We start from the raw sequence: 14,163 nt of genomic DNA on the forward strand, positions 1-14,163 counted from the left end.
CCCCTACTTCATTGTACCGAAAAAAGGCGGTGGGTTGCGGCCAATCTTGGACCTGTGAGTAATGAACTAGGCTTTACACAGACTCCCGTTCAAGATGCTGACGCAAAAACGCATTCTGGCGAGCGTCCGGCATCAAGATTGGTTCGCGGAGGCAGACCTGAAGGATGCATACTTCCACGTCTCGATCCTTCCTCGACACAGACCCTTCCTGCAGTTTGTGTCCAAGAGTCAGGCGTATCAGTACAAAGTCCTCCCTTTCGGCCTGTCCCTGTCTCCTCACATCTTTACGAAGATCGCAGAGGCTGCCCTTGCCCCGTTAAGGGAGGTGGGCATTCACATCCTCAACGATCTCGACGACTGGCTAATCCTAGCTCATTCTCGAGACATGTTGTGCGCACACAGGGACCTGGTGCTCTCACACCTCAGCTGACTAGGGCTTCGGGTCAACTGGGAAAAGAGCAAGCTCCTCCCGGTTCAGAGCATCTCTTTTCTCGGTTTGGAGTTGGATTCCGCGTCTCCTTGATGGCACGCCTTACGAATGAGCACGCCCAGTCGGTGCTGGCCTGTTTGAAGGCGTTCAAACAGAAAACAGCGGTTCCACTGAAACCTTTTCAGAGGCTCCTGGGGCATATGGCGTCCTCAGCGGTGGCCACCCCGCTTGGGTTGATGCATATGAGGCCGCTTCAGCACTGGCTCCAGACTCGAGTCCCAAGATGGGCATGGCGCCACGGGACACATCGCGTGGTCATCATGCCGGTCTGTCACCGTCTTTTCAGCCCTTGGACCGACCTCTCGTTTCTACGGGCAGACGTTCCTCTAGAACTGGTCTCCAGGCACGTCGTGGTCATGACAGATGCCCCCAAAACGGGCTGGGGCGCTGTTTGCAATGGGCACGCAGCCGCCGGCCTCTGGACGGGTCCGCGACTGCATTGGCACATCAACTGCCTTGAGTTGTTGGCAGTTCTGCTCGCCCTGCGGAGGTTTCGGCCATTGATCCAGGGCAAGCACGTGTTAGTTCAGACAGACAACATGACAACGGTAGCATATGTCAACCGCCAAGGCAGTCTGCGTTCTCGTTGTATGTCACAACTCGCCCGCCGTCTCCTCCTCTGGAGTCAGCAGCTCTTCAAGTCGCTGCAAGCCACTCACATGGTTGCATACCAGCTCCTTTTATACCCGTATGTCCGGGGGAGTGGCATGCAAATACCACTCGCCAATTTTCATTGGCCTTTTATCAAAGACCAGAGGTGTCTCGGGCTCCCAAGACTGACCCCTAGTGTCACTACATCGACACAACGTCTCGTTCCCTCCATCAGGGAACGGAGGTTACACAAGTAACCATGATGTTATGTAGGCCTAATATTCACTGTAATACCGCTACTACTAATAATACTACTAAATCTAGTAGTAGTACTACTACTACTGCTGTATATACAGCAACAAATATTTATCATATGTTATGTAATTGTAGAAAGCAAGTGTTTAAAAAGTGTTTATGACAAGTACATAATATGATTCTGTTGATAAGAACTAGCTTGTGAAAAGCAGTAGGCTTACACTTATTCTGTCTCTCTAGCTAAACTTTCATTTCTTCATTTAGCTTCAAAGAGTTCCTTTCACAGTTCAAATAAAACCTTGAAAATGGAAAAACGTTGTAATTACTTTTAGTGCTGTGCCACTGAATGGTTTCCCTTGAAAATACAATTTATCCATGTACAAAGGCAGGGATTTAGATGATGTTTATCTCTGGCTATAACACAAGACTTAAGACTTATCAGAGCATTGCTTTAAGCATTGGATATATTTCAATTTGTGAGTTGCATGTTTTGGAATATTACAGTAAGCTATGCTTATCCTATTGTAACATCATATGGTTATCTTCAGTTGTATACAAAATCTTCATTTTGTAAATTATACATAGGTCTGATCCATAGCATTTCAAAGTCCTTAGATTGTCTAGTTCATTTCAACCCAAATTAATATGCCCAAATCAGAAGCTAATTATTTGTATGAATCCATATTGAATCAGTGCTCTTTATGACTTGGTGCTATGATTTTCTCAATCAGAAACAAAAGAGGAGATCATCTTGTATTTGGAAGCTGTTTTATTTCCTTTAAATGTATAAAATCTCATATCCCTTTGTTTTGTTTTTTTCCATTGGCCACCATACATTTCATTTGGACAATTAAAACCTGAATGGAATTGAATGTTCATGTTGACTTGAATGAAATATCTTTTTTTTTTCAATTTCACAGGGCTTTTCCTCATACATCATTGATTTATGCCATGAATGAATAGGAAAGGCCATAATCAATTTAAAAAGTGGATAGTGTGGTCCTGGATGCTCATCAGCCAATACAGCACTCCAGCCATGCTAAAATACATAATAAAGTAACTGCATTGACGCAAAACACCAGCTCACCGCATAACCCATCGGACCAGCATTTTTGTTGCATAGCAGCATGCTGTGAAGGAAGTATCTTCTAGTGGAAGGTTGGCACTTTATGTATTTGCTGATTAAAATAAGGTTTTAATGAAAATTTGTGTACTTAATATTTTATTATTTAGTAAGCATTTTATAAAAGCAATAAGGCACTTGAAGCTATTTTGTGAATACACTTCCAGCTGAAAGGGTTGCAAGCAATAACATGCTGTAGCATGGACTCATATCGTATGGCTGATTAAATTATTTGCATATTAATTTATTATTCTGCTTTTAACTTCAGACTCATAAATGTTCTGGCTTATATTTTTTATACTTTTAAAGTGACATTATAAAGCACACTAGCAAGAGACGAAGAGAAGATGTGGTGCTATTGTGCAACTAACCATCAGTATATTAAACTTGAGGTTTTTTATAACTGCAAATCACTCTGTAATCTGATTTACTTTCCAATCTGCAAACCATTCAAAGTTGGGAAATGAGAATCTTTCACATTCAAATGATGTGTTCCGGTGTCTGTAAACATCTAATCCAAACTGCGGTACCAACCACATGATTATGTCGGATACTGCTGCTTTTAACAAAACCACATTTTATGGTTATTTCTTTGTCCTCCATTTCTAAAGGCTTTGTCTTTGTAAGTCAAAGAGCTAGTGTGCTACTGAAATAGTGAAAAGGGGATCCTAGCCCTTTTTGATAGATGTTTCTCGCTTTTAATTTTCCTGCAAAACTCAAATGAAGCCATTTCACACTAGCTGGTGACAAAATTTAAATGTGTCAGGCTTCAATTTGTACACCTCCTTGCCTGATTCTGCATGTTACAACAAGCCTGCAAGATTTTTCAACAGATGTGTGTTGTGTCCGCTTATCAAAACAAGTCTTAACTTGGGACATTATGGAACATAAGGTTCTAAATATAATAAAAATATAAAATAGAATATATAAAATATATTGTAATTTTTAAAATATATTTACTCTTTACTAAATTATATATATATATATATAGAGAGAGAGAGAGAGAGAGAGAGAGAGAGAGAGAGAGAGAGAGAGAGAGAGAGAGTTTTATATTTTGAGTGTTCATATCTATCCGTGCCTGGTTGCCATTTTTTTTGTGTTTTTTTTTTGTTTTTTGTTTTTTATATAATGTCACGAGGAGATAAGAACAATCATATCATAAACTAGCACAGCAAACATCCCTCCCTCATTTTATATTTAAAATAACAGTATTACTTTATTTTCACTTGTTTTATCATGTAGCCTACACATTATGTCCAGGCATGAAGCCAGTCATTAAATTAAACAAATTTTCTCCATATGTCACAGTGCATCAAATTGTGTTTTCAAACACAATTGCACCAGCTGGAAGAAAATTTATTATAATTAAATAAGTCAGATCCCAGCCAAAGTGAACACTAAACACCATAACGGTGACTTCAAATGAAACACTATTATCCCACAATGCATTGCGATATTATAATTTCACAGTAATTTGTTTTGACAGAAACAGTGTTATGACAGAAAATTACTTAGCCTGCATTGATTTTTAAGTAAAATTCTGAATACAGTATTTTATTGTCAGAAATCACAGGTAAATCTTGTAAAATCCTGGCTATTTTTACAGTGTGATATTTAGATATACCTAAGGCTGAAATTATCTAGAAAATAAGTTTGAATGGAGTTTGTGTGTCATATGGACTGGGCTGAATTAATTGCAGTAGTTTAGTACTTAGGTTGATGGTTTATGACAAACCCTAACCAGCATATTTGAGGAATATCAATACAGTACAGACTTGCAAGCACTGTAAATATGTAAAGTCTACAGAAAGACCTTAACTGTTTCATTCTTCCAATGCAGTAGGCTTATATCACATTTATACATGCATTATACCAGAAAACTAAAAGAACATCCAAGGATGTACTGTAATCAGACAGGATCTTCAATGCATCTTTAACAAAAAACAAACACCTGGTGCATTCTCCTGTCTTAGAGACACACTACAGTAGATTCAGTTTCTGTTCTATACAAGTCATTGTCAGTGCTGGGCAGACTTTTATTCATAGATTGATTCTTATGACACTTCAGAACTTCAAAGTGAATTGAAATGATATGTAAAAACAGTGTTAGCTTGTAAAGTTATGCCAGTTTTCAATTACTCATTCAAACTCTTTGGACCTTCAGTTGTGGGCATTATTTTACAATGCTCAGTTGCTTTGTTTTTATAGTCCTCTATGAATGTCCACCCACATGTGTTACCGGAGTTGATCTGATCCACCTGGATGTCTCTCATCACTAAAACCAGGGGGAGTTTTTAAGGTCAGATACATATTTCGGTACTGACTCAAGTTTTAAAATATGCTACTGCTCTGGAGCGAGGGTCAAACTGAAAATGTGGTTGTGCTTGATTTTGCTGTGAACATAAGAATGCAATCAGTTTCATCTCTTAGATTACTTGATAAATCCCTGCTCAACTTTGCAGAGGCGGCTACAATAAACCAATTAAATAAATCAGTTTACATACTGTATATGTGGTTGTCTCCCATGAGGCACCATGGAAATGTTTTCTTGTCAGAAATCATTCAATGAATATGAATAATAACATGTCTCTTTTTAAAATGTAAAAATATGTTGTTAGTTGTTACCCTGGACAGCAAGGCTGCTATTTTTGGATTCGTACCCAGAATTTAAATTTAACCTTCATGGATAGTTATTTTAAAAAGTTGAACTGCTGTCAGTCAAATGCCAGTTTTTGTGTTTCACAATGTAGCAATACAGGGCAAACGATGTAAAATGTGGATTTTTATTTTTATTTATTTTTTTATTTTATTTTTTCTATTTGGAAATAGGTTTCTAAAAGAGTCTATATGTCATTTTTGTGTTTCAGATTCACATACACTCTTGGCGAAGGCATGTGGCTGCCACTTAGCAAAAGCTTTGTTATTCCTCCAGCTGAGCTAGCCATCAACCCCTCTGCCAAATGCAAGACAGATATGACTGTCATGGAGGACGCAGTGGATGTCAGGTACTGCAGGATATGACATTTTCTCTCTACAAGTAGCTCATTTCAAAGAAGAATAGCTAGGAACTATTGAAACCAGAACAGATTAGTTGGTAAAACATCTAAAAATAATTTGTAATTAATAATAAAATATTTTGTTTATTTTTTTATTTTTTTTTTTTTTTTTTTTTGCATTTACGTATTATACAAGTTCAACCAAAGCTGACGTTGCAGCAAAAAAATTTATTGGCACTCCATTAAAATGTTTTAAGTGAAATGAATGTAAATACATGTCTCTTACGTCAGTAATGATTGTTTGTGAAGTATGTGAATACATACATACAGTTCTATACACTGAGAAAAATGCTTCATGTGGAAACATCTAAATTAACAGTTTTTATTTAAAGCTGAAGTACAGTATGTAATATTTTCATTGTTAAAATACTTCCTTTTATCCCAGCATAATATGCAGAGATGACAATAAATAAGTCATTCAGTGGTTAATTTTCTCGAAAACTGTAAATGATTTGTCTCTGTGGCACTATAAAATTCCAGTGTTTGCTAATAGGGATGCACTGATGTAGAAATTTTGGCAGATACCAATAATTAATTATATTTGGAGGCCGATAGATTATATATTTGCAGATAAATCTAAATCTGGATATAAATCTACATTCTGTGTGCCTGATTACAAAAACAAAAGGCTCAGCTTATAAAGCCATGTCCAGAGCACTTCAAATAAAATCCAAATGTAAAGTGGATAATTGCTTTTATACTAAAACAAATTCAAAAACCGAAAACAATGAACCTGCAAGGAAACATCTACATCTTTCTATTCCCATAATCATTTACCAAATGTAGCCTACTTTGAACCAGTTAAATACATTTTACATTTCTATGGCCAACTTTCTTTTATTTAAAAATTCTATTGACTCAGTTTATAATTAATTTGATGAGTGAGATACTTATATGTATGTATAAATACAGTGCATTGCACTTAATATTCAAGAATGAAAACAAATCTCAGACTCACTGTAAACATGACAATATGCTTAAACATACAAAAATCATAAAGAAACAACATGCATGTGTGGCATGGATAACTAAAATGGAGTGTTTGTTCAGATCCAGTATTATCTTCTAAAATAGAAGCAAATGCAGAAGGCACCAATAAAAACCCTCACGGTGAATAGTTTGTGCCCGAAAAAAGGCATAATTTATCGACTTTAATATATCGACTTCATTTTCTTATCGGACCGATAGCTTTAAAAATTCACACTTATTGGCTGATACCGGTGTGGCCACCAATATATCATGCATCCCTATTTGTTTAGAGCAACCCGCTTAGACCCGCCACAACAACATTACTCAACCAATGGCGTGAGTTGGGGGCAGGACTATCTGACTGTTCGAACAACAGATGAACAACAGACGAGGGGCGTATTCGGAAAGCTGTTTTGAAAACATTGTTTATTTTTGCAATTCCGTTCAGTGCCACTAGTATTGCAGAAATGACATACTTCAGCTTTAAATCAAATATATTATTTAACATCACTGAATCAAACTGACAATGTTGCCTTTGTCAAACCAACATATTTACTGACTTAGAATGCCTTTGGTGTCTTAGGGCGACTGGATAATTACAGTAAATTGCAAGAACTAGACTGTGTTTTCAGTGCTTGTGGTTGCAGACTTTTAACTAGCTTCTGTGTTTTACAATATCTTTATTTCCAGTCAATGTGAGTTAAATAAGGCTTTTAACACTTGTTTTGAGACATGGTTATGCCAATTACTGCATTGTAACCACTTTCAGCTGTATTTTCCTTCAGAAAATTTGTTAAGATTCCTCTCCAAGTATTACACGGAATTTAATTATGTGGCTTCTATTGATTTAATTCAGCCACCATTTTTGACATTTTTGTTTGAATTGTCAAATATGTGGATGGTATACTGATAAAGGATTCCACTGGGCATCTTTATTGAACTGCAACTGATTAAAGTTTCCAACCAAATGAGCTAACTTGCATTTTTTTGTCTTGGTAAAACCTCAAAATGTATGTGACTTGACATTATCTAGATTGTGCAGGGGCTTGAACACACTGCCAAAGGGATTTGATTAATTTGTTTTTAACCCAAAATGTATTAATCTGTGATTAGTCCCACAATAAATTATCAAGTTAGCTGGTGCTTAAAGAAATTTTTAAATATTTAAGTGCATTAAAGGCCTTAAAATTAGTAATATAAAGAAGTTGCTTTTGAAAATTCAATTATAGATATGGTTTTGGTCATAAAGATGCAATAAACTAGAAGTGCTGCTGTTATCCTCAGAATAAAACATATTTCACTGTCTGATGTTAATTAAAAGATATGTACCTTATTTTTAAAGTTGTAATTTCTGTTTGATTAACTCACTCCTCTTATAACACACACATTCTTGGCTGCTCAATTGGCTGTTATTGTCTCACCCACTCATTTTTTATTTTTTTTTAATGTAGGAGTTATTTAGTGCAAATGCATATACTATATACTCTACATACTGTAAGTATGAATGTAGGTGGTGGGCAGTGAGATTTCCTATCTTAAATCTTTAATTTATATTTCTTTAAAAGATCCTCTAAGTTATTTCTGCTGGTCTCCTGCAGAGTGGCCAGTGGCTTCACATGGTTCACTGTGTAGAATTTTGCAGGTCATGCAGTCCTCAGGTCGTGGGTTTGTTTAGTATCGCCTCAATTCCAAGTGTCTTTAGAGAATTGGGATTTTTCTCATAATCTTACCAATCTTGAAAACAAATCATGAAAAAAAATATTTATTGAAGAAGGGCTTGCAACCCAAGGAACACTTTTGAAAACAGAGGAAGGTGAAGTTGTGTTATTTGATGTTCAAACTACTTTTATGACCTTCAGCTAAGTATGAGTTATTATCATTTGGCTGGCTCTTTGGTTAAAATTAGACTATAATTTATTGACTTGACCTTTATTGACTTGGAATTGCCTACTTATGAATTGTTGAAGGAAATTATACAATTAGGCCACTAACTGTGCTGATCGTCTTTGACCAGATAGCTAGAACAATTCAATGAAATCTGTAATTCTTTCTTACAAAACTAAATGTCAGGATGAATACCTATTTTTATTGTTATTTTGAATGCCCATTGACTGCCTGTCCCTGCAATTGTCAGAAAAGGAGTTTGTAAATTTACCATAGCTGTCAACTTTGTACATCACATAGTAAATATTTGTTAATTTCAAGCACAGCAAACACATTTCTATACTTTTGTGCAAATGAACAAGTATACTGTTTCTACTACCAGCAGCATAATGTGATTCAAGGGAAAGCAATCTTAGAACTGCACAGAACAATCATTTTAGAGAATACATTGCAGACTCTACATTCATGTGTATAATGTTTGTTACGTCATTGCCTTTATGGTAGTGAATGTGATGGCACGATTAAATATAGATAATATACAGTAAATGTGGAGCACAATGACTTTGTGATGCTTTGAACATTTGAACTTGGGCAAAAATTCATAATTTTAGAACTGGTACCATTTCAATTCATGAGTTGGAATTTTAATTGAATTGGCTACACCCTGCAGGATTTTGAATTTGAATTGGAATATGGGATAGGGATTTAGTAAATTCAAAAGAATTCAAAGAAATTTAACACAGTTACACAACAAAGGCATTATATTAGTCCAGCACAACAACAAAATGAGTAAGAACAGATAACTTTTTAGGTGTTCTGTGGAATGGAATTGAATATAAAAGGTATTCTTAATTCAAAATCAAATCAAATCAAATCACTTTTATTGTCACACAGCCATATACACAAGTGCAATGGTGTGTGAAATTCTTGGGTGCAGTTCCGATCAACATAGCAGTCATGACAGTGATGAGACAGTACCAATTTACAATAACATCAAATTAACACAGCACAATTTAAAGTCTAATATACACATAATTACACACAACAATATACAAATAATAGCATACACTGTACAGTATACAATATGCACTATATAGATACACATTATTCAATAAAAATAAAAAATAAAAATAAAAATATATAAAAAAGTATATATAGTAGTATATATAGAATGTACAGTATTGTACTGTATTGACATTCAGGCTGTCGGCTGATAGTAAGTTGTTAAGGGAGAACATAATATAATAATAATATAATTTATGACAGTCCGGTGTGAGATATAAGAGTAAGAGTAATAAAGTGCAGTGCTGATGTATTTTGATTGTGGGAGATCAAGAGTTCAAAAGTCTGATTGCTTGGGGGAAGAAGCTATCATGGAGTTGGCTGGTGCGGGTCCTGATGCTGCGATACCGCCTGCCTGATGGTAGCAGTGAGAACAGCCCATGGCTCGGGTGGCTGGAGTCTCTGATGATCCTCCGAGCTTTTTTCACACACTGCCTGGTGTATATGTCCTGGAGGGAGGGAAGCTCACCTCCGATGATGTGTCTGACAGTTCGCACCACCCTTTGCAGTGCTTTGCGGTTGTGGGCTGTGCTATTGTGTACCAGGCGGAGATGCAGCCAGTCAGGATGCTCTCTACAGTGCAGGTGTAGAACCATGTGAGGATGTGGCAGTTCATTCCAAACTTCCTCAGCCGTCTCAGGAAGAAGAGGTGCTGATGAGCCTTCTTCACAATGACTTCAATGTGGATGGACCATGTGAGTTCCTCAGTGATGTGGACACCCAGGAACTTGAAGCTGCTGACTCTCTCCACTGGTGCTCCATTGATGGTGATGGGACTGTGTTCTCTGTCTTTTCTTCTGAAGTCCACCACAAGCTCCTTTGTCTTACTGAAGTTGAGAGAGAGGTTGTGCTCCTGACACCAGTGTGTCAGAGTGTGCACCTCCTCTCTGTAGGCTGTTTCATCATTGTCAGAGATCAGACCTACCACCGTCGTGTCATCAGCAAACTTAATGATGGCATTGGAGCTATGTGTTGCCACACAGTCATGTGTGTACAAGGAATACAAGAGTGGGCTGAGAACACAGCCCTGTGGGGCTCCAGTGTTGAGGGTCAGTGATGAGGAGATGTTGCTGCCTATTCTAACCACCTGGCATCTGCTTGACAGGAAGTCCAGGATCCAGCTGCACAGCGAGCTGTTCAAGCCCAGAGCCTGGAGTTTCTCATCTAGCTTGGAGGGCACTATGGTGTTGAATGCTGAGCTGTAGTCTACAAACAGCATTCTCACATAAGTGTTCTTTTTTTCCAGGTGGGAGAGAGCAGTGTGTATTGTAGATGCAATGGCATCATCAGTGGAGCGGTTGTTGCGGTAAGCAAACTGCAATGGGTCTAGAGAGAGAGGCAGCACAGAGCAGATGTAATCTCTGATTAGTCTCTCAAAGCATTTGCTTATAATGGGGGTCAGAGCAACAGGACGCCAGTCATTTAAGCAAGCTATTTTTGATTGCTTTGGAACAGGCACAATGGTGGATGTTTTAAAGCATGTGGGGACTACAGACAAAGAGAGGGAAAGGTTGAAAATGTCTGTAAAAACACCAGCCAGCTGGTTCGCACACGCTGTGATGACGCGGCCCGGAATGCCGTCTGGACCCACGGCTTTGCGGATATTCACCCGTCGGAAGGATCGGGGTACATCCGCTACAGAGACGGAGAGTGAACTAACCTCTGTAGCTTCGGCCGCGAGAGCTCTCTCTCCGCGAGGGCTGTGTTATTTCCCTCAAAACGAGCATAAAATGTATTTAGCTCATATTTAATTCAGTCGTAATCTGAATGGTGCACATGGCTGCTAAAATGAGCTGGTGAAATTGTCTATGTCCTCATTATTATTAATATTAGTTCTTTTGCTAATCATTATGCTAACTGATATGCAATGCCTCCAATTACAATATGGGAGTAAGGACAATAATAGATAATGATTGATTTGTGGTCTTTATTTTCTGTGTCTTAGCTTTTGATTGAATTGGATTAAGCATCAGATTTGTCACCAGTTAGTCTTCCTAAACTTGGATAGTCTTAAGTGAAGGTTTGGTTTAATTACTTCTTGCCTATGTTTAAAAGAACAGGCTGCACTTTTCTAGTGTTTAGTCTCAAAATGCTTGCTATGTATTTGGAGTTAAGCTACTGTAGGATCTACTGGTTGTTTGGATCAGTGTTACTATAAGAAATAATTAATAATTATTTCTTTAGTTATTAAATAATATTTAAATTAAATAATAGAATCTAACTCATTAAAGCCTCATACGGGGCACCAGTAAATGTAGTGCGCTACGTTCAGGAGCGGGATTGGTTATTAGCAATAATTAATAATTATCAAAGATAATTATCAATTATTAAAATCAATAGAACATTGATTTGAATCAGTGTTAGCTCTTTTAATCCTTCACATCAACAATCAAAGATAACTATCAAATTCAATAGAATATTATTATCAAAGATAATCATTAATTATTAAAATCAATGGAACATTGATTAGAATTAACACTAGCTTATTGATCCTTTAAATTCAACAATCATCAAAGATAATTATCAATTATCAAAATCAATAGAATATTAATAAGGATTAATATCGCCGGGGCACCACCCTGGAATCAGGGACTAATAACCATACAGTATAACAGTCTCAATATTAGATTGTTCTCTTAAGAAAATCGACATTCAAAAGGAAACAATGAAGGCTTGAATCCGAGCACTGACATCCTCTGCCAGCATTTGACACAGGTATATGCAAAACAAACTAAAACACTTCTCTTTGAAATATAACAAAGTTTATTTATGCAGTAATATCAATTAATAATCAATACAATGCAGTCAATAAACTTCCGACTTACAACTACAAACTAAACAGGGACATGATTAGATATGGTAACCAAAATAATCCTATAACACATGAGAGGAAGGTGTGTGTGTGTGTGTGTGAATGGGTGTGTGTGTGTGTGTGTGTGTGTGTAAGGAGTGACGCGCACAAAATGGTGGACGTGACTCTCGTGGAGAGTACGTCACGTGAGATTTCCGGCCAGAGAATGTGGCCGCGAATGTGGGCGGAGAGAAGCCGGTTAATGGCGTCTGCCCGTTTACCGCGTCTCCGCTTGTACGATAACTTAGGGACAAAGCTGAGCTTTATCACAAAGTTATCTACTAGCCAAAAGTGTGTGCGAGAATGTTTGTGAGGGGTCGCATGTGTGTGTGGTTAGTACGAGAGAGAGAGAATAAAGTGGCGGCACCGAAGCCGGATGAAGATGCGGATTGCTCGGCGGTCTCCTTCGGATCCGTTAGAGTGTTCGGTGGAACACAGAGTAATCTCAACTCGTCCAGTGAGATGGAGATTGTATGACCACAGTTCCAAGTCTGATGTTACTTCCTTGTGCCACGAGGCTACACCTGAGAGCAGCGATGAGCTGTGTCTACACACGGCGAGCAAAGTTGCTGGAAGCAATTCCCGGAAGGATCTCAGAGGTATTTCTACTCCCGATGACATCATGGTTGAGGGGTGTTCTGTTGTGTGCCTCATCCAATAGGAGTTGAGAGTTCGATCCTTTAGTGAGCAAGACTTCATGGGATTTGTAGTCTGTTTTGGACTCCCTTTGTTTGATTTTGGCATGGTTTTTATCAGTAAGATTTATGACTGTGTGTGTGGGCCTCAGTCAGGTTTTACGACTGTGTTAGGCCTGCCTTTGTCTTCTATCTGAATACATGAGGCCCAACACTACTAATTAGAGCATCCACAGACTTTCTGTTCAAAGCTCTGCCAATTGAGATGTTTTGTTCACAGAGTTAGATTTGTCTCAATTCGTTCAAAAGTGCCATCATTACCATGGAACGGTAGTCATTATATATTATCCCTTATAATGATAACATCTCCCCCCTAAGGGCCATGACACCATGACTTTAAAAGGTCTACTTTCTCTGGCACGCCTACACTTTAGCTAAGATTGGTGGGAGTGGGAACCTGGGGTGAGAACTGCAATGTCTACTATTAAGAGAGCTGGGCATTCACTGAGACAGACCATGCATTTGAATGTGCTTAATTCCTGCAACACATGCATAAAGCAGTCAAGTGAGTAGGATGTCTGAACACAGATGAATAATACCCAGATGACACACTGCATCTGCTGAAATTCTAAAGTGTGTAACCACTTCAAACCTACAAAATGTACTTCGTCAACTGTTGAATCTGTTCTTCATCAAAAGCTGTACATATTGTAAAAATACTGGAATTCAGATGCCAGAGAATCTATCGATAATCCATTAATTATTATTAGCTATGATATATCTGAAAATGTAAAATCTTTCATATCCCCTATTACATTATTAATTTATTCATTCCTTTTTAAAGCTGAAGTTTATAATTTCTGAGTAAATAGTGCCACCAAACTTTATAATGACAGAAATATCAAAAGAAATTTTAATAACACCAAATGCTAAAAAAAAGGACAGATTTTCAAAAAGGTTTCCCTCCAACACTCCCTCCATATTCAATTGGCATAAAACAGTGAGTCCCACCCCAATATCACTTCATTGTTTAACCAGTGTTGCAGTGTCGGGATGGTCGGGATGCTCCAGCCAAACAGAGCAATATTTTGATATTGCTTCAGTCAAAATGTTATGCTTTTCAGGGAAGTCAGCCCAAAACTGGCTTACTCATAGTTGTCTCTGCAAATTGAGCTGGGATAAAATAAAATATTTTAACATAAAATATACAGTATATATATCACCTTTACAAAGACAAAAAGACACAA

The 14,163-nt window shown here is 37.7% G+C and overlaps 1 protein-coding gene across 5 annotated transcripts in view; it reads left to right on the top strand.

Annotated features, from left to right (window-relative positions):
• LOC127441377 (astrotactin-1-like) overlaps positions 1–14,163 on the top strand; it is a 502,716-nt gene that overhangs the window by 171,368 nt on the left and 317,185 nt on the right. For all 5 annotated transcript variants that reach the window (XM_051698730.1, XM_051698731.1, XM_051698728.1 and 2 more), the window contains one exon: positions 5,327–5,464. In XM_051698730.1, coding sequence (XP_051554690.1) covers positions 5,327–5,464 — 138 coding nt within the window. The remainder of the gene's footprint in view (positions 1–5,326; positions 5,465–14,163) is intronic.

This window comes from Myxocyprinus asiaticus, chromosome 5 (genome assembly GCF_019703515.2).
Source record: "Myxocyprinus asiaticus isolate MX2 ecotype Aquarium Trade chromosome 5, UBuf_Myxa_2, whole genome shotgun sequence".
Classification (NCBI taxonomy): Eukaryota; Metazoa; Chordata; class Actinopteri; order Cypriniformes; family Catostomidae; genus Myxocyprinus; species Myxocyprinus asiaticus.